The following is a 25,634-nucleotide window of genomic DNA, read 5'->3' as shown; positions in this document are numbered from 1 at the left end:
TGTGACAAACGTCAGCTTCAGACGGTGAGGAGCACAGGCACCCGTAGGAGGGTGAGGGAGTGGAAGGAGATTCAATTGCATTGTTCAAAGGAGGCTGGATAAGAGTTAGCACAGGGGTGGAGATAGATGTACTGGGTGGCAGGAGGAGTGAGTGGAGGGAAGTTGAATTCATCCTCCGTGGATTGGAGTCGTTTATTATTGCCGTGTGTACCAAGACACAGTGAGAAGCTCGTCTTGAATACAGATCATTTCATTGCTCAGTGCATTTCCCCAAGCGGTAAAGCTGATCGACACCTCCACCCACTACCATGACTTTATCACTTCCTGCCAGAGTCACCTTACGTATAGACACTCCTGTGCCTGGGACATACAATCAATGTATATAAGCTATCTCATGTATTTATAATTATTGTGCTTTTTTTATTATTAGGCTCTTTATCTTTTGTGTTTCTTTTGTGCTGCATTAGATCCAGAGTAACAATTATTTCATTCTCCTTTACACTGTGTATTGGAAATGACATTAAACAATATTGAATCTTGAATCTTGAATCTTAATTGAGGTAGAGGAAGGGAAAACAGTAATAGTGCAGAAAAGCCCTAGTCCACTCAGCCTATCCTATAAGACGTGCTCTCCAATCCAAGCAGCATCCTGGTAAACAACAGGAATTCTGCAGATGCTGGAAATTCAAGCAACATACATCAAAGTTGCTGGTGAACGCAGCAGGCCAGGCAGCATCTCTAGGAAGAGGTACAGTCGACGTTTCAGGCCGAGACCCTTCGTCAGGACTTGGAGAGCTTCCTTTCAAAGGCCTCTTCCAAGCTATCTTCCCATGGGACTGTCAGCTCCAGCAGCACCGCTTGCTTAGTAGACTCAGACACTAGGACAATGTCTGGTCGCAGGGTGGTGGCTGCGATATGGTTGGGGAACTTCAGCTGCCCTTCGAGGTCCACCAACAGCTGCCAGTCCCTTGCAGAGGTCAGAATGCCTGTAGATCTTCTTTTGGCAGGTATTGGCTGCTCCCCAGCTCTGACAAATTCAATGGTCTGTTTGGAGGGTCGGGACCACTTCGCCCACTCAACTCCTGTGCTGACGGCTTCAGCGATGGTCTTCAGGACCTGATCATGCCTCCACCTGTACCGTCCCTCACCAAGTGCCCTTGCACAGCCGCTGAGGATGTGCTCCAGGGTTCCTCGCTTGGAGCACAGTGGGCACACAGATGACTCTGCCTTGCCCCATGTCTGCAGGTTTGATGGGTTTGGAAGCACATCGTACACTGCCTGGATGAGAAATTGGATGTGGTTTGGTTCGGCTTTCCAAAGATCAGCCCAGGTCACTTTCTTGGCCTGAAACGTCGGCTGTACCTCTTCCTAGAGATGCTGCCTGGCCTGCTGCATTCACCAGCACCTTGGAAGCATCCTGGTAAATCTCCTCTGCACCCTCTCTAAACCTTCCACATTATTCCTGTAATGAGTTGACCAGAACAGAACACAATACTCCAAGTGTGGTCTTACCAGGGTTTTATAGAGCTGCACACACAAAATGCTGGAGGAACTCAGCAGGCCAGGCAGCATCTATGGAAAAAAGCACAGTTGACATTTTGGGTTTTATGAAGCATTACCTCATGGCTCTTGAACTCAGTCCCCTAACTAATGAAAGCCAACACACCATAACCCTTCCTATAACCACCCTATCAACTCAATGTACAGACGTGACCCCCAAGAACCTCTGTTCCTCCACACTGCCTCGAATCCTCCATTAATTTCCTATCATATTAGTTGGTCACATGAATTTTGAGTAATTTGGAGAAATCCCAACCATCCACTCTGCAGCCTCTGCTTTAGGAGGTCTGGGAAAGAGGTCATCAGGTCCAAGTAATAGGCATCTTTTCTTCACTGATATCATCTCCTGATATCGTGTCCCCCGATCAGGGTCACGTGAAGCCACGGGAGCAGGTGATGGATAGTCGTATGAGCATCCAGTCCTGGTTATGTGACCACCGACACCAGGCAGACAATCTCTGAAGAGTATTGATAATGGCTGGGGTCACCCGTCTTGTAAAGACACTGCCCAGAAGAAGCCAATGGCAAACTGGTTCTGTAGGAAATTTTGCCATGAACAATCATGGTCATGGAAAGACCATGATCGCCCACGTCATGCAGTATGGTATATAATGATGATGACCACCTCTTTGAAGCTGTTGTGGGAAGGTTTATTGTGTCCTCACATGGTAATACAGCACAGAAACACGCCCTTCAGCCCATCTGGTCCCTGCTGACAATCCCATTCACTTACATTAGGTCTGTGTCCCTCTACCTTCCATGCATCTGTCCGAACACCTTTTAAATGTAGTTAATGCACCTGCCTCCACTGCTACCTTTGGCAGCTCCTTCCACATACGGACAACCCTCCTGGTGAGAAGTTGCCCCTCGGGTTCCTACTAAATCTCTCCCCTCCCACTGTAAACCTGTGCGTTACATCGTTTACCCTGGCTTTTTGTTTACACAGAGAGTGGTGGGTGCACGGAACACACTGCCGGGGGCCCTGGCAGAGGCAGCCACACTACAGATATTTAAAAGACCCTTAAATGAAAGAAAAATGTGGGAGAGATGGGTTAAAGGGTCAGCACAACATTGCGGGCCGAATGGCCTGTACTGTGCTGTAGTGTTCTATATCTGATCATAAATTTTCCAGTAGCCTCCCAGGGACTGAAACTTACTCTCATGAACTCTTCCCTGTACACTTGTTGAAGCAGCAATCTGTTCTCATATTTCTTACTTGTTATGCTTTAGTCCTCATTTTTTGTCATCATCTTCTGTTTGATTTTAATCCTCCCAATCCCCAGGCTTATTTGCTTCTTTACAACATTATAAATTTCTTTCTAATCCAATCCCAATCCCTTACCCGTCAAATTGAATTCTTTTCCTTAGTCTTTATTTCTAAATGGAATGGACGTTGGTTGGATTTTAACTCTTTTTTTAATGAATTCTGTCACTTATGCAACATTATACCTTTTAACTAATCATCCGATTGACCTCAGCCATATCAAATCACATATCCATATCAGTAACTTTATTTAAGATTCCCGTTTGAGCATTAGAGTGTCACCATTAAGCTCGGTGTGAAATTCCTTTTCCAGGGGAATATTTTCCTCAGGTTGACGTGGGAGGGAGGGAGGATTTATGATTATGAGGACACACAATCCCCTTTTATTGTCATTTAGTAATGCATGCATTAAGAAATAATAAAAATGTTTTTCCAAAATGATATCACGAAAACACATGACAAACCGACTTAAAAACTAACAAAAACCACATAATTATAACGTATAGTTACAACAGTGCAAAGCAACACCGTAATTTGATAAGAACAGACCATGGCACAGTAAAAATCTCAGAGTCTCTCGAAAGTCCCCTCATCTCACGCAGACGGTGAACCTCCAGCACCGCCAACTTGCCAATGCAGCGTCCCGGAAGCATCCGACCACAGTCCGACTCCGAGTCCGTCTGAAAAACTCCGAGCCTCCGACCACCTATTCGACACCGAGCACCATCTCTGCCAAGAGCTTCGACCTCGGCCCTGGCAACAAGCGATACGCAAAGCCGAGGATTTGGGGCCTTTCCTCCGGAGATTCTCGATCACACAGTAGCAGCGGCAGCGAAGCGGGCATTTCAGAAGTTTCTCCAGGTGTTCCTCCGCGCTTTACGGCTGTCCCCATCAAATCCGGATTGTGCACGGCCCCTAGTTACACATATCGATATTGGGCCTCGTTTCACTGTTGTGGCTTTGCCGCTTGGTATGTTCTGATCTGTTGTGCCAAGCGTTGTGGACGTGCTATGTTGGCACCGGAATGTGTGACGACACTTGTAGGGGTCCCACCACCGCCCCCAGCACATCCTTGGGTGTGTGGGTTGTTGACACAAATCATGCATTTCACTGCGTTTCGATGTACACGTGATAAATAAATGGATCTGAATCCTTGCAGAGGACGAGATCCACAAGGCCTTGTTCCCAGGTTTGATTCCACCATGCCTCTGTGAAATCCTCCAGACAGTTGTACCAGGCCTGAATGACGTAGTGCATCTGGAGTGTAGCATACAGCTGTGGTTGCACCATCGCAGGAAGGATGTCGAGGCTTTGGAGAGAGTGCAGATATCTGCCAGGATGCTGCCTGGTTTAGAGGGCAAGAGCCTGGACAAGATTGGGTTGATTTCTCTGGAGTGACAGAGGCTAAGAGGAGATCTAATGGAGGTTTACAACATTATGAAAGGCGTAGACAGACAGTATCTTTTTCCAAGGGTTGAAATGCCTAATACCAGGCATTTAAAGTAAAAGGGGGCAGTTTCAAAGGAGAGGATGTGAGGGCCGAGTTTTTTTACACAGAGAGGGTTGGGTGCCTGGAATGCGCTGCCTGGGCTGGTGGTAGAAGCCGATACATTGAGGACTTTTTAGAGATGTTTAGATAGGCTCGTGTGTGTGAGGAAAATGGAAGGATATGGACATTGTGTAGGCATAAGGGATTAGTTTAGTTCGCCATTTGATGACTAATTTATTTAGTTCATTGTGGGCCAGAGGGCCTGTCCCTGTGCTGGACTGTTCTATGTTCTCTGCTCTGTGAAAATTAAAGTCCCGATGATCATTCCATTCCCATAAAACACAGAACATACCACTCTGAGTAACACACATCAAAGTTGCTGGTGAACGCAGCAGGCCAGGCAGCATCTCTAGGAAGAGGTACAGTCGACGTTTCGGGCCGAGATCCTTTGTCAGGAAAATGACTGTGTGTCATTTTCTTGCAAGTTCAAGTTCGAGTTTAACTGTCATTCAACCATACATGAATACCCATGGATCCAACCAAATGAAACAGCATTACGCCAGAGCCAAGGTACAAAACACAGTACCAACAGTCACACACAGCAGCAGGCACAAATAACACATATACCATAGTAGTAAACATAATGTCACACAAAAAATATATAGCCCACATCCCTGAGGGACACGTGCTGTAAATTGATGGTGCATGGGTGTTGTCGGCAAAATCAAGCAGTCCTCACTATTCCGCAGACGAACGAACGCACGTACACAATCCAGCTTGTCTTCCCCCAGTCGAACACCAGAGGGCAGCACTGATGGGAGGGCCTGGCCCAACCCAGCATGGTCACCATGCCACACCGCCTCAGGGATTTGTTCTGGGACCCCTTCTCTTTGTGATTTTTATAAATTTCCTGGATGAGGAAGTGGAGGGATGGGTTAGTAAGTTTGCTGATGACACAAAGGTTGGGGGTGTTGTGGATAGTGTGGAGGGCTGTCAGAGGTTACAGCGGGACATTGTTAGGATGCAAAACTGGGCTGAGAAGTGGCAGATGGAGTTCAACCCAGATAAGTGTGAGGTGGTTCATTTTGGTAGGTCAAATATGATGGCAGAATATAGTATTAATGGTAAGACTCTTGGCAGTGTGGAGTATCAGAGGGATCTTGGGGTCCGAGTCCATAGGACAATCAAAGCTGCTGCACAGGTTGACTCTGTGGTTAAGAAGGCATACGGTGTATTGGCCTTCATCAATCATGGGATTGAGTTTAAGAGCCGAGAGGTAATGTTACAGCTATATAGGACCCTGGTCAGACCCCAATTGGAATACTGTGCTCAGTTCTGGTCACCTCACTACAGGAAGGATGTGGAAACTATAGACAGGGTGCAGAAGAGATTTACAAGGATGTTGCCTGGATTGGGGAGCATGCCTTATGAGAATAGGTTGAGTGAACTTGGCCTTTTCTCCTTGGAGCGACGGAGGATGAGAGGTGACCTGATAGAGGTGTATAAGATGATGAGAGGCATTGATCGTGTGGATAGTCGGAGGCTTTTTCCCAGGGCTGAAATGGCTAGCACGAGAGGGCACAGTTTTAAGGTGCTGAGGGAGTAGGTACAGAGGGGATGTCAGGGGTAAGTTTTTTACGCAGAGAGTGGTGAGTGCGTGGAATGGGCTGCCGGTGATGGTGGTGGAGGTGGATACGATGGGGTCTATTAGGAGACTCCTGGACAGGTACATGGAGCTTAGTAAAACAGAGGGCTGTATTGTGCTGTAGGTTTTCTAAAATCACTGGCTGTTATTCTGCATGCCACCCCCTGACACAGAACCCTACCCGCAGCAGGGCAGAAACACCAAGTCCAGCTCCTTCAGCTCTTCCCCAACAAGATGTTCTCTGACGGGGTAGACCTGCCATACTTGAAGTTTTTAAAGATCGCAGGAAAGACGTTTAAAAAAGATAAAAGCACCTCTGTTTGGTCCCCGACGGACTAATGCAGCTGAACATGCTGCCAGCTTATAGGCATTCACAGTAGAACAAAGCCTGGGATGCTATAAGCCGAGATTCTATATCACAAGAACGGTGCCTGGACTTGAGGACCTGAGTTATAGGGAAAGGCTGAATAAGGTTAGGACTTTTATTCCCTGGAGCGTAAGAGAATGAGCGGAGATTTGATCATTTTTCACAGAGTTGTTGGTATCTGAAATGAGCTGCCAGAGGAGATGGTGGAGGTAACAACTCTCCAGACAGATCTGGTCTGGTACCGGAACGAGCAAGCCTCAGAGAGATATGGAATTAATGCTGGGAAGTGGGATTAACAAGGGGCAAAGCAACAACAGTATTCCTCCTTGCTTCCCAAGAAAAAAGCCTTTGGAAAAAGAATTTCACATGGAGTTTGATGTTGTCTCATGCTCAAATCAGAATCTTAATGACCTGGATATGTGATTTGATTTGGCTGAGGTTGATTGGATAGTTAGAAGAAGAATGAGGGAAGATCTCATTGAAACCTATCGAATATTGAAAGGGCCCAATAGAGTGGATGTGGAGAGGACGTTTCCTATGGTGGGGGGGCGGCGTCTAGGACCAGAGGGCACAGCCTCAGGATTTAGGGACACCCATTTAGAATGGAGATGAGGAGGAATTTCTTCACACACACAGTGTGAAGCTCTGGAATTCATTGCCATAAATGGCCGTGAAGGCCAAGTCATTGGGTACATTTGAAGTGGAGATTGATAAATTCCTGACTAGTTAGGGTATCAAGGGTTACAGGGAGAAGGCAGGGGAATGGGGTTGACAGGGATAATAAATCAGCCATGATGGAATAGTGGAGCAGATTCAATGGGCTGAATGGCCTGATTTTACTCTTATGTCTATTGTGTTACACACCCACTACTCTCTATGTAAAAAAAATTACCTTTAACTCCTCTCCTTATACTTTCCTTCAATCACCATAAAATAGTGACCCCTTATATTAGCTCTTTCCACCTGGGGAGAAAGTCTCTGGCCGTGCCCTCTGTCTCCATGATCTATACAACTGTTCAATGGGGCAAATCCTGATCCTCTTCCCTCATGGAGGGTGCAGACCGGTCCAGGAGGGCAGCTCTGGTCACTGTTGTTAAACCAGACACAGCCTCGTCGAACAGAGGATGAGCTGTAAGCCGTCTTGTCAATACCGGTTGTCACCTTCACTGAGGCTGACTTGTTCAAAGAGTTTTTTAAAAATAGGCTGCATTTATTTCTACTTCCCAAAACCCCACAACAGACACAGCTCAGATTAATCACGAGACATTTATCTGAGCAGGACTATTAGAGATTTCAGTGATGATATGACACCAGACAAGAGCCTGTTTCATCTTGTAAATATCCACTCTCAGTCCTGTGTTGGTCATCCCTCAGTCCTGTGTTTTACATTGATACACAGTCCCTCAGTCCTGTGTTTTACATTGATACGCAGACCCTCAGTCCTGTGTTTTACATCGATACACAGTCCCTCAGTCCTGTGTTGTACACTGATACACAGTCCCTCACTCCTGTGTTTTACATTGATACACAGTCCCTCAGTCCTGTGTTTACATCAATACACAGTCCCTCAGTCCTGTGTTATATATGGAGACACAGTTCCTCAGTTCTGTGTTTACATCAATACACAGTCCCTCAGTCCTGTGTTTTACACTGATACAGTCCCTCAGTTCTGTGTTGTACACTGATATACAGTCCCTCAATCCTGTGTTTACACTGATACACAGTCCCTCAGTCCTGTGTTGTACATTGATACACAGTCCCTCAGTCCTGTGTTTTACACTGATACACAGTCCCCCAGTCCTGTGTTGTGCACTGATATACAGTCCCTCAATCCTGTGTTTACACTGATACACAGTCTGTAGTCATTGAGGGGAAGGGGGATAGCTGGAAGGTGATCAGTAGAGCCAGCTGGGTAGGAAAGGTGAAGGGCTGGAGAGGCAGGAATCTGATCGGAGAGGAGAGTGGAGCGTAGGAGAAAAGGAAGGAGGAGGGGACCCAGGGGGAGGTGAGAAGAGGGAAGAGGCCAGAGTGGGGAATGGAAGAAGAGGGGAGGGGAGGGAATTTTTTTTTACTGGAAGCAGAAATTGATGTTCATACCATCAGGTTGGAGGCTACCCAGACGGAATATCAGGCGTTGCTCCTCCACCCTGAGGGTGGCCTCATCTTGGCACAAGCGTAGTCCAGGGACCGACATGCTGGAACGGGAATGGGAGTCGGAATCAAAACCTCCACTTTTGTCGGAGTTGCTCAACAAAGCAGGCCCCCCCAATTTACAATGGGCCTCACCAGTGTAGAGGAGGCCGCATCGGGAGCACCGGACGCAGTAGACAACCCCTGCAGATCCGCAGGTGAAATGTTGCCTCACCTCGATTGGTTATCCATTTCCAAGCCCGAATTTGCCGAGTTTCTCCAGCACCCACAGACTTCTCATGATTAAGACTCTTCTCTATCACCTGCCCGTCTCAGTGTTCTGGAGCCTGTCCACAGCAGATCCCCGAGGTGTGGCTGTCTTGTCTCCCTTTCTCTTCACCATTTACACCTCGGACTTCAACTACTGCACAGAGTCTTGTCAACTTCAGAAGTTTTCGGATGACTCTGCCATAGTTGGATGCATCAGCAAGGGAGATGAGGCTGAGTACAGGGCTACGGTAGGAAACTTTGTCATATGGTGTGAGCAGAATTATCTGCAGCTTGAGCTGAAAAAGACTAAGGAGCTGGTGGTGGACCTGAGGAGAGCTAAGGTACCGGTGACCCCTGTTTCCATCCAGGGGGTCAGTGTGGACATGGTGGAGGATTACAAATACCTGGGGATATGAATTGACAATAAACTGGACTGGTCAAAGAACACTGAGGCTGTCTACAAGAAGGGACAGAGCCATCTCTATTTCCTGAGGAGACTGAGGTCCTTTAACATCTGCCAGACGATACTGAGGATGTTCTACGAGTCTGTGGTGGCCAGTGCGATCATGTTTGCTGTTGTGTGCTGGGGCAGCAGACTGAGGGTAGCAGACACCAACAGAATCAACAAACTCATTTGTAAGGCCAGTGATGTTGTGGGGATGGAACTGGACTCTCTGACGGTGGTGTCTGAAAAGAGGATGCTGTCCAAGTTGCATGCCATCTTGGACAATGTCTCCCATCCACTACATAATGGACTGGGTGGGCACAGGAGTACATTCAGCCAGAGACTCATTCCACCGAGATGCAACACAGAGCGTCATAGGAAGTCATTCCTGCCTGTGGCCATCAAACTTTACAACTCCTCCCTGGGAGGGTCAGACACCCTGAGCCAATAGGCTGGTCCTGGACTTATTTCATAATTTACTGGCATAATTTACATATTACTATTTAACTATTACTATTTATTATTTATGGAGCAACCGTAACAAAAACCAATTTCCCCTGGGATCAATAAAGTATGACTATGACTATGTTAATGGCCTCATCCAGCAGCAGACTCTGGTTAGCAGGATGGGTTGGAAGCTGGTTCTGGGAGCTTCTGAAGGGCCTCGTGCTGACTCCCTAGTTGTGTACTTCGACTCTGACCATAATGCTTCTTATTTCTGTTTGAACAGTTCCCTCGTTCTGGGGCTTGGTGAACTCAGCCTGGAATCTGTGCTCTGTGGGGAAGAGACAGTCTCCCATCAACATTGAGACGACCCACATGATCTTCGACCCCTTCCTCACTCCGTTGCACATTAACACAGCAGGACGGAAGGTAGGTGTTCGCAGTCGTGTCTCCATCCCCCACCCCCTCACGCCCTCGCTTCGGGTCTCTCGCAGAATGCGGGTTGGGTACTGGCTCTTACGGGGAGAAGGCAGGAGAATGGGGTCGAGAGGGATAGTAAATCAATCATGATGGAATGGTAGAGCAGACTCGATGGGCCAAATGGCCTGATTCTGCTGCTATATCTTATGGTCTTTGTAGAGGGAGGATGGAAGATGATGTGGGAGAGGTGAGAGCTTACAGCTTTCTCAGACATCCTGTCCTCGCTGACGAAAGATTATCCGTGGAGAAACCATTCTCTACCTGTGTGATGGAAGCCCCTCCCTGGAGAATCACCACTCCAACGGGAAGAGGGGACCGAGTGTAGCATTTCTGAGTTTGCTAATGACTCTAAATGGGAGAAGCAAATTGCACAGATAATGTGATGAGTCTGCAGAGAGATATAGATAGGTTAAGTGACAGGGCAAGGGTCTGCCAGATGGAGTACCATGTTGGTAAATGCAAAGACATACAGTTTGGAAGGGGAAAAAAGGTCAAAGATGAGATGATTATTTAAATGGTGAAAGACTGCAGCAGGCTGGTGTGCAGAGGGATTTGGGAGTGCTGTGCATGAATCGCAAAAGGTTGGTCTGCAGGTGCAACAGGTTATCAGGGAGGCAACTGGAACATTATCCTTCACCACAATAGGGATTGAATTTCAGAGCAAGAAGGTCATACTGCAAATGTACAGGGTACTGGTGAGGTCACACCAGGAGCACCACAGCAGTCTGCTCTTTACTGCAGAACTGAACGAGGAAAGACCCGAGGTCTGATCGATTTAATCATTGGGCAGAATTGGAAAGCTGAGGTACGGGTCGAATCGAGACAGTGGAGCCTGGTCGCCAGAGCATATCGCATCAAGACAGTGGAACCTGGTCCCGAGAGCATATCGGATCGAGACAGTGGAGCCTGGTGGCAAGAATATATCGAAGCAAGACGGTGGAGCCTGGTCGTGAGAGCATATCGGATCGAGACAGTGGAGCCTGGTCGCAAGAATATATTGAAGCGAGACGGTGGAGCCTGGTCGCGAGAGCATATCGGATCGAGACAGTGGAGCCTGGTCACGAGAGCATATCGAATCAATACAGTGTAGCCTGGTCGCGAGAGCATATCGAAGCAAGACAGTGTTGCCTGGTCACGAGAGCATATCGGATCGAGAAGTGTAGCCTGGTCGCGAGAGCATATCGAATCAAGACAGTGTAGCCTGGTCCTGAGCGCATATCGGATCGAGACAGTGGAGCCTGGTCGCAAGAGTATATCGAATCAAGACAGTGTAGCCTGGTCGCGAGAGCATATCGAAGCAAGACAGTGTTGCCTGGTCGTGAGAGCATATCGAATCAAGACAGTGTTGCCTGGTCGTGAGAGCATATCGAATCAAAACAGTGTAGCCTGGTCGTGAGAGCATATCGGATCGAGACAGTGTAGCCTGGTCGCGAGAGCATATCGAATCAAGACAGTGTAGCCTGGTCGCGAGAGCATATCGAATCAAAACAGTGTAGCCTGGTCGCGAGAGCATATCGGATCGAGACAGTGGAGCCTGGTCGTGAGAGCATATCGGATCGAGACAGTGGAGCCTGGTCGCAAGAGTATATCGAATCAAGACAGTGTAGCCTGGTCGCGAGAGCATATCGGATCGAGACAGTGTAGCCTGGTCGCGAGAGCATATCGAAGCAAGACAGTGTAGCCTGGTCGCGAGAGCATATCGAATCAAGACAGTGTAGCCTGGTCGTGAGAGCATATCGGATCGAGACAGTGGAGCCTGGTCGTGAGAGCATATCGGATCGAGACAGTGGAGCCTGGTCGCAAGAGTATATCGAATCAAGACAGTGTAGCCTGGTCGCGAGAGCATATCGGATCGAGACAGTGGAGCCTGGTCGCAAGAGTATATCGAATCAAGACAGTGTAGCCTGGTCGCGAGAGCATATTGAAGCGAGACAGTGGAGCCTGGTCCCGAGAGCATATCAAAGCCGCAGGGCCTGGGTCCGAGAACAAGAAACAACCCAGGCTTTGGACAATTTAAGGGTCAGGCCAGATTGAAAAGGTCAGGGTGTCAGAGCTGGAGGTGAGGAACGGGTCAGAGTTCAGCTCAGTGCTCTGCCAGGCTCACTCGTCTCTGTACTGAACCGAGGCTTTGGCCTGCGACCAGTGGGTTCCTGGACTGGCTTCGTGGCTGTGGACTCACGTTCGTGAACTTCAGTTCTGAATGCAACTTGCTTACTTTTATTGTTTGCGTGATTTGCATCTTTTCTGCATATCTGGTGTTTGAAGGTCTTTTTTAAATGAGTTCTACTGGATTTCTTTGTTTCGTGGCTACCTGCAAGGAGACAAACCTGAAGGTTTGATATACACATACTTTGATAATAAATGTACTTTGAACTTGACGAAAGGTACACTGGCTTTAGAGCAGGTGCAGAGTAGGCTCACCAGACTGATTCCAGAAAAGAGTGGGTTAGTCTAAGAGAAGAGATTGAGCTGCCTGGGACTACCTGTGCTGGAGTTCAGAAGATTGAGAGGGACAGACTCGATGGGCTGAATGGCCTACACTAGCTCATATTTTCTACGTGTCTGCAATATGCTGGCCCAATGCACTTTTCTCAGTGTGTCCCACCTCCATCTCTGCCCCTGATCAATATTCAGTGCTTCACCCATGACCGGTTCAAGGTACAATCTGCTGGGGAACTTTTACTCCCTTCCACTTTGGATTGGGGTCTGTGAAGCTTTAACTGTACACCCACATGGCGTGTGAGTGGTAGGGCCCTGCATGTCCTGCAGAGTATAGGGATCTGGGAATACAGATCCATAATTCCTCCAAAGCAGTGTCACTGGTAGAGAGGGTCATAAAGAGAGCTTTTGACATCTCGAACTTTGTAAATCAGAGTACTGAGTACAGGAGATGGGATGTTATTTTGAACTTGTACAAGACACTGGTGAGACCTTATTGGAGCATTGCGTGCGGTTTTGGTCACCTACCTACAGGAAAGAGGTAAATAAGATTGAAGGAATGCAGAGAATATTTACAAGGATGTTGAGAACCTGAGTGACAAGGAAAGGTCGAACAGGTTCGGACTTTATTTCCTGGAGCGTTGGAGAATGAGGGGAGATTTGATAGAGGTGTATAAAATTATGTGGGGTATTAATAGGGTAAATGCAAGCAGGCATTTTCCGTTGAAACTAGAACAAGAGGTCATGTGCTAAGGGTGAAAGGTGAATGGGGGCAACAGGCTGAGGGTGGCAGACACCAACAGAATCAACAAACTCATTCGTAAGGCCAGTGATGTTGTGGGGATGGAACTGGACTCTCTGACGGTGGTGTCTGAAAAGAGGATGCTGTCCAAGTTGCATGCCATCTTGGACAATGTCTCCCATCCACTACATAATGTACTGGTTGGGCACAGGAGTACATTCAGCCAGAGACTCATTCCACCGAAATGCAACACAGAGCGTCATAGGAAGTCATTCCTGCCTGTGGCCATCAAACTTTACAACTCCTCCCTGGGAGGGTCAGACACCCTGAGCCAATAGGCTGGTCCTGGACTTATTTCCTGGCATAATTTACATATTACTATTGAACTATTTATGGTTTGATTACTATTTAATTATTTATGGTGCAACTGTAACGAAAACCAATTTCCCCCGGAATCAATGAAGTATGACTATGTTTAAGGGGAACGTGAGGCAGGACATCTTCACTCAGAGGGTGGTGAGAGTGTGGAGCGGAAGTGGTGGTTGCAGGCTCGATTCCAACATTTAGGAGAAGTTTGGATCGGTGCGTGGAGGGGAGGGGTATGGAGATCTGTGGTAAGCCGGACTAGACAGAAGACCAGGTTGGCGTGGACGAGCGGGGCCAAGGACCTGTTTCTGTATTACCGCATTGTTTGTTCACCGTAGTGGGTCTGGACTGCGTCACAACACAGCGCGATTCCACAGCGTTAGCTAAATCTGCCGTGATCAGCTAGTCTGGAAATCTTGGCTGCTTCACCACTGTCCTTGAGAGAGAATGGGAATGAGAATTAGAATCAGGGTTAATATTACTGCCATATGTCGCCACATTTGTTCCTTTGTAGCAGCAGAGCACTGCAGTGCATTGTAATAACAATTATAAATTACAGTGAGTAAACATACAAATATAAATTAAATAGTAGTGCAAGAAAGAGGGGAAAATACTGAGGATGTGTTCGTGGGTTCAGGAATCTGACGGCAGAGGGGAAGAAGCTGTTCCTGAAACACTGAGTGTGTGTCTTCAGGCTCCTGTACCTCCTCCCTGATGGTAGGAGTGAGAGGAGGGCATGTCCTGGGTGATGGGGGCCCTTAACGAAGGATGTCATTGTTCTGAATTATGGCGTTTTGAAGATGTCCTGGATGCCCATGATAGAACTGGCAGAGTTTAACAACTTTCTGCAGATGTTTCTGATCTAGTGTAGTGGCCCCTCTATGCCAGACAGTGATGCCATCAGTTAGAATGCTCTCCACGGTACATGGAGGAAATCCGGCCTGGCCTAGTCTGCCCTTTCCTGGCCTAATCTGCCCTTTCCTGGCCTGGTCTGCCTTTTCCTGATCTAGTCTGCCCTTTCCTGACCTAATCTGCCCTTTCCTGGCCTAATCTGCCCTTTCCAGGCCTAATCCGCCCTTTCATGGCCTAATCTGCCCTTTCCTGACCTGGTCTGCCCTTTCCTGACCTAATCTGCCCTTTCCTGGCCTAATCTGCCTTTTCCTGATCTAGTCTGCCCTTTCCAGGCCTAATCTGCCCTTTCATGGCCTAATCCACCCTTTCCTGACCTGGTCTGCCCTTTCCTGACCTAATCTGCCCTTTCATGGCTTAATCCGCCCTTTCCTGACCTGGTCTGCCTCTCCAAGGTCATGAACCCTAGTGATGGGACTGCTCCCTACACACTCTGAAACACTGGAAAGGGAACGTGGAACAAACACTGGAGTATACTCAGCAGGTCGGGCAGCGCCTGTGGGGAACGGTGTGGCGGGGAGACAACGCAAACGTTCAGGTCCATTTCTTTTGATCGGAGCTGTGAACAGTTGGAAATTACGATGAGTTTTAAGGTGGATGAAGCAATGGGAGGGAACGGATGATGTGTCATGGGGACAGAGGGGACTGGGTGTGACAGCGGTTGGTGATGGGGCACTCACGGGCGAGACGAACAAGCGAGGTAGCGGTAACACGTCTCCCACCAGGGAGAGGAGCACAGCTGCGATCGGAGCTGCCCTTCTTGGGAGAGAACATAGAATGTAGAATATTACAGCATAGTACAGGCCCTTCAGCCCACAATGTTGTGCTGACTTTTTAACCTACCCCTAGATCAATGTAACCCTTCCCTCCCACATAGTCCTCCATTTTGCTACCATCCGTATCCCTAAGAGTTTCATAAAATGTCCTTAATGTATCTGCCTCCACCACCAACCCTGGCAAGGTGTTCCACACAGCCACCACTCTTTATGTAAAATACTTACCTCTGACATCGCCCCCCCCCGCCACCTCCCCTGTACTTCCCTCCAATCACCTTAAAATTGTGCCCTCTCATATTAGCTATTTCTGTCCAGGGAAAAAGTCTCTGGCTGTCCACTCTGCCAAAAGCCCCAGCTCACTCACCCTACCCTCATAAGATGGCTCTTCAATCCAGGCAGCATCCTGTGAGTGTCCTCTGCACCCTCTCTAAAGCTTCCACATCCGTCCCAGAATGAGGCAACCCAAAGTGGTGTGAATTATACAAAAACAGGGGGGCCACTGTAAACTGTGTGTGAGCGAGGTGTAAAATTTGGGGGGAGGGGGTTGATGGGAATACGGAGGGGGGATTAAAATGGCACAGAGAATCCTTAATGGATTTATTATTGTCATTTGTGCTGAGATACGGTGAAAGGCTTTTTTTCACCTGCTATCCAGACAGATCATTTTGTACATAAAGACATCAAGGCAAGGAGGAAAGCAGAATACTGAATATTGTGTTACAGTTCCAGACAAAGTGTGGTGCAGGCAGATAACGTACAAGGGCCATGACGACGTAGATTGGGAGATCAAGAGTTCATCTTTATTGTATGAGATCCATTAAATAGTCTTATTACAGCGGGTAGAAGCTGTCCTTGAGCCTGGTAGTACGTGCTTTTAGACGTTTGTATTTTCTGCCTGATGGCGGGGGGTGAAGAAGAGAGACTGTCTGAGATTGGGGGCTTAGATTGCGTTGGCTGCTTTACTGAGGCAGTCAGAAGTATGGGATTGATGTACAGTACTCCACAAAACAATTAGACACATGCTGTGTATAGAAGACCTTTGCTCAGTACTATATTAATTTTGTGTCTTGCACAGTACTGCTGCAAAAAAATGACAAATTTCATGACATATGTGAGTGATTCTGATATGGGTCTCTATCGTGGACTGAGAGTGGGAAGGGGGCAGGGAGAGGGGAATCATGGTGGGGAAAAGGGGAGGGTGCGGGAAGCACCAGAGAGGCATTCTGTAATGATCAATAAACCTATTGTTTGGAATCCAATCACCTTGCCTGGTGTCTCAGCCACCGCCCCCCCCCCCGGCACTCCTCCCACGGCACTTCACCCTCACCAATCCCAACATCCTTCGTTCCCACCAGATTTACAAACTCGTTCTCTGCTCCATGTTGACAATACAGTACTGTGTAAAAGCCATAGGCACCCTAGCTATATATATATGTTGGCATGTGGCCAAGTGGTTAAGGCGTCGGTCTAGTGATCTGAAGGTCACTAGTTCAAGCCTCAGCTGAGGCAGCGTATTGTGTCTTTGAGCAAGGCATTTAACCATACATTGCTCTGCGACGACACCGGTGCCAAGCTGTATCGGCCCTAATGCCCTTCCCGTGGACAACAATGGTGTCGTGGAGAGGGGAGACTTGCAGCATGGGCAGCTGCCGGTCTTCCATACAACCTTGCCCAGGCCTGCACCCTGGAAACCTTCCAAGGCACAAATCCATGGTCTCACGAGACTAACGGATGCCTATATATATATAGAGTGGGCACGTGGCCAAGTGGTTAAGGCATTGGACTAGTGACCTGAAGGTCGTGAGTTCGAGCCCTAGCCGAGGGAATATGTTGTGTCCTTGAGCAAGGCACTTAATCACACATTGCTCTGCGACGACACTGATGCCAAGCTGTATGGGTCCTAATACCCTTCCCTCGGACAACACTGGTGTCGTGGAGAGGGGAGCCTATATATATATATATATATATGGGCGTCTCTTTGAGCCCGCTCTGCACAATTCAACCCATGTGATTAATTGACCGACTAAACCACACGTCTTTGAGATGCAAAAGGAAACTGGAGCTCCCGGTAGAAGCCCGTGGGGTCACGGGGAGAATGTGCAAACTGCTTACAGGCAGCGACAGGAATTGAACCCGGGTCACTAAGCATTACGCTAACCACAAGCAGCCGTGCCACCCCAAACCTGATGGGTCTGCTTCCACACAGAACATCTCTTGTTCAAATTCAAGTGTAACTATTACTCAACCATACATGATTGCCCATCAAACAATGATACTCAAGGGCCAAGGTACAAAGCACGTTACCAACAGCACACAGCACACTGCAAATGGTTGCGATTTCAGAAAAAACCTACAGTCACAAAGACAAATATATAACATAGCCCAAGTCCCTGTGTGGTGTGACTGCAGATTGATGGCAAGTTGCCCTGGTTCAGCCTGTTCTTCCACTGAGTGAACACTGGAGGGCAGCACCGAGCAAACACCGAAGGGCCGTACCAACAGAAGGGACCAGCCCGCAACCTAGTATGGAACCCTCCGCACCTATAGAGCCTCCTTTTTCTTTTCTGTCCCTCTCTCCTCTCTCTCTCCCTCTCTCCCTCCCTCCCTCTCCCCCCCCCACCTTGGCGTCCCCTCCTCCGGGGAACAACAGCAGGCCTCCCTGCAGCGAGGGCCAGTTCCTTGCCACAACCAAGGCAACGCAGCTTCCCCACCGTTGGACTCCCCAGTGAACTATCCAGCCGATCTTGCAGTATGCTATGTTACTCATGTGCAAGGCAGTCACTCACACCGTGCGCGGTCCCGGCTCTACGGTACGTAACAAGTCCAGACAACAACAGTGCTCACAAGCCCAGCCCAGTTGCTATCAAGCAATTCACTGCAGGGACAGCTCTGGAGCACTTGATGTTGTAAAAAAGACGTAAAGAATGAACAAATACGTCTTTGATTGGACCCAGAGTGGCCACTGCGTCTGAGCACGCCACTGTCTATGACTCTTTGGCACCGACTACCCAAAGGAGAACCAAAACACTGGAGACGCTGTCACAGTGAAGATCCCTCCCGTACAGACACTGCCTGTCCCACGGACAGTTTGCAACGTATTCTCTTTTATCTTCACATATCAGTGAATTTATCTCAGAATCAGCACTTGTCAGCAAAACTCACATCCCACAGAGGGATGTTTTTGACGTCCGGGAAATTAACCAGTTTATTTGTTTTCAATTGCAGAATATTCAATTTAAACTCAACAACAAAGTCAGTTATTCTAAATAAGTAACTCATGAGTATAATTACATGTGTGACGGTTGACTTCGCACTGCACCTACTAGGCAGTATGTATGGTATGATTTTTATTGCTTGCCAAATACTCTAGTGCCATTTTTTTAGGGCAATTAATTCTGGAGCAGAAGGAGCCTTAGAGTTCAGAAAGCATCTTGTGAGAGGCAAAGAACTGGTTGGGACCACTTCTTTTTATGCTGTACATCCATAATTTAGATGATGGAATAGACAGCTTTGTTGCAAGTTTGCAGGTGATACGAAGGTTGATGGAGGAGCAGGTAGTGTTGAGGAAACAGTTCGGCTGCAGAAGGACAGACAGATTAGGAGAATGGGCAAGAAAGTGGCAAATGAAATACAATGTTGGAAAATGCATGGCCATGTACTTTGGTAGTAGATATAAAGGTATGGACTATTTTCTAAACGGTGAGAAAATCCAAAAATCTGAGATGCAAAGGGACTTGGGAGTCCTTGTGCAGAACACCCTGAAGGTTAACTTTCAGACAGAGTCGGTGGTGAGGAAGGCAAATGCAATGTTAGCATTCATTTCAAGAGGTTTAGAATACAAGAGCAGGGATGTGATGCTGAGGCTTTATAAGGCACTGGTGAGGCCTCACCTTGAGTATTGTAAACAGTTTTGGGCTCCTCATCTAAGAAAAGATGTTCTGGCATTGGAGAGGGTCCAGAGGAGGTTCAGAAGGATGATTCCTGGAATGAAAGGGTTCTCATACAAGGAATGTTTGATGGCTCTGGGTCTGTACTCGCTGGAAGTTAGAAAAATGGGGGGAGGTTCTTTGAAACTTTTTAAATGTTAAATGTTAAATGGTTAAACGATGTGGAAAGGATGTTTCCCACGGTGCAGGAGTCTAGGACAAGAGGGCACAGCCTCAGGATAGAGGGGTGTCCATTTAAAACAGATGCGGAGAAATTTCTTTAGTCAGAGGGTGGTGAATTTGTGGAATTTGTTACCAAAGGCAGCTATGGAGGCCAGGTCATTGGGTGTATTTAAGGCAGAGATTGATAGGTTCTTGATTGAACACGGCACCAAAGGTTACGGGGAGAAGGCCGGGGAGTGGGTCTGAAGAGGGGAAAGAAGGATCAGCCATGATTTGATGGTGGAGCAGACTCGATGGGCCAAATGGTCTAATTCTGCTCCTATGTCTTATGGTCTCTTGGAAAGCAGCTGCAAATGTCTGAATAAGTGAACCGGACTGGTAGGGTGACAGTTTGGCACGGACTAGATGAGCCAAAGGTTCTCTTTCTGTTTCGCAAAACTCGATGGCTGGTGATCGGGGGACTCAGCCCCTCACTGAACTGTTCCCACAACCTATCAACTCACTAAGGACTCATTACCTCATGTTCTCAATGTTTATTGCTTTTTATTTATTATTTTGGTATTTTTTGTTTTTGTATTTGCACTCTGGTTCTTTGTCTGTCTTGTTATGTGCAGGTTTTCTGTGATTCTGTTGTGTTTCTTTGAGTTGAGGAGGCAAATCCAACATATGGATACCTTATATACACACACACACACACACACACACACACACACACACATACACACACACACACACTTACACACACACACTCACACTCACACACTTACACACACACACACACAGTCATACATATACACACACACACACTCACACACACCACACACACCACACACACACACACTCACACACACACACACACCACACACACACACACACTCACACTCACACACACCACACACACACACACACAGTCATACATACACACACACACACACATACACACACACACACACTCACACACACCACACACACACACACACACACACTCACACACACACACTCACACACACTCACACTCACACACCACACACACACACACACACACACTCACACTCACACACACACACACACAGTCACACATACACACACACACACACAGTCACACATACACACACACACACAGTCACACATACACCACACACACACACACAGACACACACACACACACATACACACACACACACTCACACACACCACACACACACACACTCACACACACCACACACACACACACACACACACTCACACACACACACCACACACACACACACACACCACACACACACACTCACACTCACACACACACACAGTCACAAACACACACACACACACACACACAGTCACACATACACCACACACACACAGACACACACACACACACACACACACAGAGTCACACACACACACACACACAGTCACACACACACACACTCACACTCACACACACACACACCACACACACACACACACACAGTCACACATACACACACACAGACACACAGTCACACACACACACACTCACACTCTCTCACACACACACCACACACACACACCACACACACACACACACACAGTCACACACACACACACACACACACACTCACACTCACACACACCACACACACACACACACATACACTCACACACACAGTCACACATACACACACACACACACAGTCACACATACACCACACACACACAGTCACACACACAGTCTCACACACAGACACACACACACACAGTCACACACACAGTCTCACACACAGACACTCACACACACAGTCACACATACACACACACACACACAGTCACACACACACACACACACACACACACAGTCACACACACAGTCTCACACACAGACACTCACACACAGACACTCACACACACAGTCACACATACACACACACACACACACACACAGTCACACACACAGACACTCACACACACAGTCACACATACACACACACACACACACACACCACACACACACACACAGTCACACACACAGTCACACATACACCACACACACACAGACACACACACACACACACACACACACAGTCACACACACAGTCTCACACACAGACACACACACACACAGCACACACACACACACACAAAACACAGACACCTACCAGTACAACAGCGACAGTCCATCGAAGCGCTCGGGCTCTGCCTCCTCGGACTGAGACAGTAAAGACATGCTGATCGGCGGCTGCGGACTCCGTGCCCCCCTCTCTCCCTCTCTCCAGCCGGCAAGGAAAGCGCCGTGTGCCGTCCAGCCCAGCGGGCCGGGCCAGCCGCCGGACGACAGCAGAGTTTCATTTATACAGCGCCTGTCGCCACCTCGGGACGGCGCAGGGCGAACTGCAGCCAATGACAGGCGTGGCCACGCTTGCGATCCCGGCAACTACAACTGGCGTCTGCGCCGAGGGAGTTTATGAATTTTTGAATTGGGTGCAGGGACTTGCTGGGGGGGTGGGGAGTGCGGGAGTTGAGCCAAGGCAGGGTTGAGCAGGAGGAAAGAGATGGAGACAGAGTGGAACAGGACAGAAACAGGCCCTTCAGCCCACCGTCTCTATGCCAACCTTTTTGCCCATCTCCTCTACCAACATTAGGCATGCACCCTCCTATGCCTTGCCCAAGGTAGACAAGAGGGATTGGAAGGATACAGACTTAATGTGGGGAAAGTGCCCCTTACTGTACCTGATTCCAACAATTCCTCTGGCAGCTCATTCCAGATGGCAAACACTCAGTGTGATATACACCTCAGATCTCCTGTTCATCTCCATCTCCTTCCTCTCACCTTAAACCTCTGCCCTCCTCTTTGGATATCCCTACAGTGAGAAAACGGTTTTGACTATCTGCAAACAACAGGAATTCTGCAGATGCTGGAAATTCAAGCAACATACATCAAAGTTGCTGGTGAACGCAGCAGGCCAAGCAGCATCTATAGGAAGAGGCGCAGTCGACGTTTCAGGCCGAGACCCTTCGTCAGTCCTGACGAAGGGTCTCGGCCTGAAACATCGACTGCGCCTTTGACTATCTGCTCTGTCTATGTCACTCACAACCTATCAGGTCACCCCTCAGGCTCCAGTACTCCAGGGCAAGCAAATTCAGCCTTGACAAGCTCGCCCAGAGAACCAGGGAGAAATAGTGTTGAGATGTCGCCGAGCTGCGGTCTCCATCGAGGCCCTGGCTGAGACTTAGTTGTCTTTTAGGATCGTACGGGTGGTTTTGAGGACCAAGAGGGGAGTTGGGAGTCAGGTTAAGATTTAGGATCTGGAATTTGGCGGAGTTAGAGGTCAGGCTGGAGTCTAGACCTTTGCTCAGTGTTCAAAGGCTAGCAACATAAATACGTGACAAAGAACATTCGTGGTCAGATGTTGAGCCAGTAGACCTCCCAGGTCAGTGAGTCCGTGGTGAATTTTGGGAATAGGGTTCTGTGCAGAGAGGACGGTCAAGCAATGGTGACTCCTATATACATGAGTGGGCAAAGTCTGGAGTTCAAGGCCTAGTGTTTGGAGTCCTCGTCAGCGAGCCTGCTATTTGAGGCCTGAAGTTTGGGGTCCTGGTCAGAGACTTCACCATTTGAAGCCTGAAGTTTGAGATTCTGTTCAGAGATTTCATCATTCGAGGCCTGGTGTTTGGGTCCTGGTCAGAGATTTCACCATTCGAGGCCTGGAGTTTGGGTAACTCATTCATCATCATCGGCAGACCTTGGGTTGATACCAAAGATCAAAGGCCAAAGGTCAATTGAAAGTCTGGAAGTTGGGACCCAATGGCCAAACCCTTGGATTTGCGAGCCTGCCGGGAATTTTGAAGGCCCAATGTCTCCGAGTCTGAGCCTGGAGAAAGCCTGTTCAGGAAATGGAAAATAGTGTGGCTGGGAGGGAGTGAGGAACGGAGTTCATTTTGCTGTTGTTGAGCAACTCACGTGAGCAGCCGGTGCAATATCACAGGTCTTGGTTATGCGATCACTGACACCAGACAGACAATCTCTGAAGGGTATTGGTAATGGCCGGGGTCGCCACTTGTGCCCAGAAGAAGGCAATGGCAAACCTCCTGTGTAGAAAAGTCTGCCAAGGACAACCATGGTCGTGGAAAGAGCATGATCGCCCACGTGATACGTCTCGGTACACAGGGAATGAATGGTGTGAACAGGAGGAGAGTTTGGACAAACATGAAACAGCAGATGCTGAGGGGAGACCTGACAGAGGTTTATAAGGTTATGAGAGGCATAGACACACAACCAGTATCAGAGAGGTGTAAATAGAGTAAGCAGACAGTATCTGCTTCCCAGGATTGAAATGTCTAATACCAGAGGGCTTGCATTTAAGATGGGGGGGGGGGGTAATTTCAAAGCAGACGTGTGGGATGTTATTTTCTGCAGAGTAGTGGGTGCCTGGGATGGTGGTGGAGAAGTTCAAGAGGCACACGACGGTGCAGGAATTGGAATGGTATTTACACTGTGTTGTGCAATGGTAGATTGAAGTGATATGTTGCAGTAATAAGTCATGGATGCCGCGGTAACAAGGGGCTAGCGCGACGATATTACAGCTCGGGACATCGGATTTTGGAGTTCAGTTCCAGCGTCCTCTGTGAGGAGTCTCTCTATATCCTCCCCGTGGAACGCGTGGGTTTCCTCCCACAGTCCAAAGACGTACCGGGCAGGGTAATTGATCATTGTAGATTGTCCCACGATTAGGCCAGGGTAAACCAGGGGCTGCTGGGTGGCTGTGAGGTTGTGTCTAGGGGTTCAATGTCCATTTAGGGATTGGATGGCAGAGGAGAAGAAAATGATCCTGAATCATTGAGTGTGTGCCTTCCTGATGATAGCAATGAGGACAGGGCACGTGCGGATCCTTAATGATGGACGGTGCCTTTCTGAACCACTGCTCCTTGACGATGTCTTGGATACAGTGGAGACTAGTGCCCATGATGGGGCTGACTGCGTTCACAACTCTCTGCAGCTTACTACGATTGTGTGCGGTAACATTCACCTCCCCCCCTCCCCACCCACCATACCAGGGCAATAATGCAACCCAGCAGTGCACCATAATGACTTCTTGCATTGGTGCGTTGCAGAGATGCCATACGGAGACGTGCTGTAATGGCTTGATCCAATGTCACTGTTAGTGTGTTGTACCTGCTCTCTACTGCCCCACAATTCCCGAAAACAGAATTCTCTTTCACAGACCTGAGGCACATCAATCTGCTGCGAGAAGATTGTGCCAGCGGCGGGGGGAGATGTCAGGGCAGCTGGCCAAGGACTCGTTTTCTCAGCAACAGTTTCCCAGCTCTGCCTTACGATGATAAACCACCTTGTACTGTTATCAAGCCTGTATTATGCCTTTGCATTTGCAGAGGACGTACTGTTTAGCACTCAATATGTGACACTGAAGCTTTCCTTCAGAACAGAACAATCATCCCCAAAGTGATATTTGTTTAACAGGATTCGATCTGTGTCACACATTAGGTAGCTGTGTCCACACGTACAATCTGATCTGATTCCCACAATGGGAACTGTGTAAGGCAGGGACTGGCTCTTTGGGATAAGAGAGTTAACATACTGATTGAGGAACATTTGATGGCCCTGGGCCTGTACTCACTGGAGTTCAGAAGTATAAGAGGGGGATCTCATTGGAAGGCCTAGAGTGGATGTACAGACAATGTGTCCTATGCGGGGGGTCTAGGACCAGAGGGCACAGCCTCAGAATAGAAGGATATCCATTTAGAACAGAGATGAGGAAGAATTTCTTTAGCCAGAGGGTGGTGAATCTGTGGAATTCATTGCCAAATATGTCCGTGGGGGCTGAACCATTGGGTATATTTAAAATGGAGGACAATAAGTACTAAGTGTGTCAAAGGTTATAGGGAGAAGACAAGAGAATGGGGTCAGAGGAGGCAACAATCAGTTGATGTTTCAGACCAAGAATCTTCATCAGCACTGGAAAGGAAGGTGGCAGAAGCAGGAATAAGAGGTGTGGAGGCAAAGGAGGAGTAGACGTACAAGCTGGTAGGTGACAGGTGAGACCAGATAAGGGGGAAGGTGGGTGGGTTAAACAGCAATTGACTAATTGGATATAGGTAGTCATCTTGTAGATGTTCCAGTTTCTTCTTTGCATAATCAGTCACAGTCACGCTACAGTAATACAGGTGTTAATATCCGGTAGAATCTCCTCATTAAAGACGA

At 48.2% G+C, this 25,634-nt stretch overlaps 1 protein-coding gene across 1 annotated transcript in view; it reads left to right on the top strand.

Moving 5' to 3' along the window:
- ca10a (carbonic anhydrase Xa) overlaps positions 1-25,634 on the top strand; it is a 253,379-nt gene that overhangs the window by 158,424 nt on the left and 69,321 nt on the right. Inside the window, exon 3 of the mRNA XM_063030859.1 lies at positions 9,901-10,043. Within this exon, the coding sequence (XP_062886929.1) occupies positions 9,901-10,043 (143 nt within the window). The remainder of the gene's footprint in view (positions 1-9,900; positions 10,044-25,634) is intronic.

This window comes from Mobula hypostoma, chromosome 22 (assembly GCF_963921235.1).
Source record: "Mobula hypostoma chromosome 22, sMobHyp1.1, whole genome shotgun sequence".
Taxonomy (NCBI): domain Eukaryota; kingdom Metazoa; phylum Chordata; class Chondrichthyes; order Myliobatiformes; family Myliobatidae; genus Mobula; species Mobula hypostoma.
Note: the sequence above shows the minus strand (reverse complement) of the source record. Positions and strands in the feature narration are given on the sequence as shown.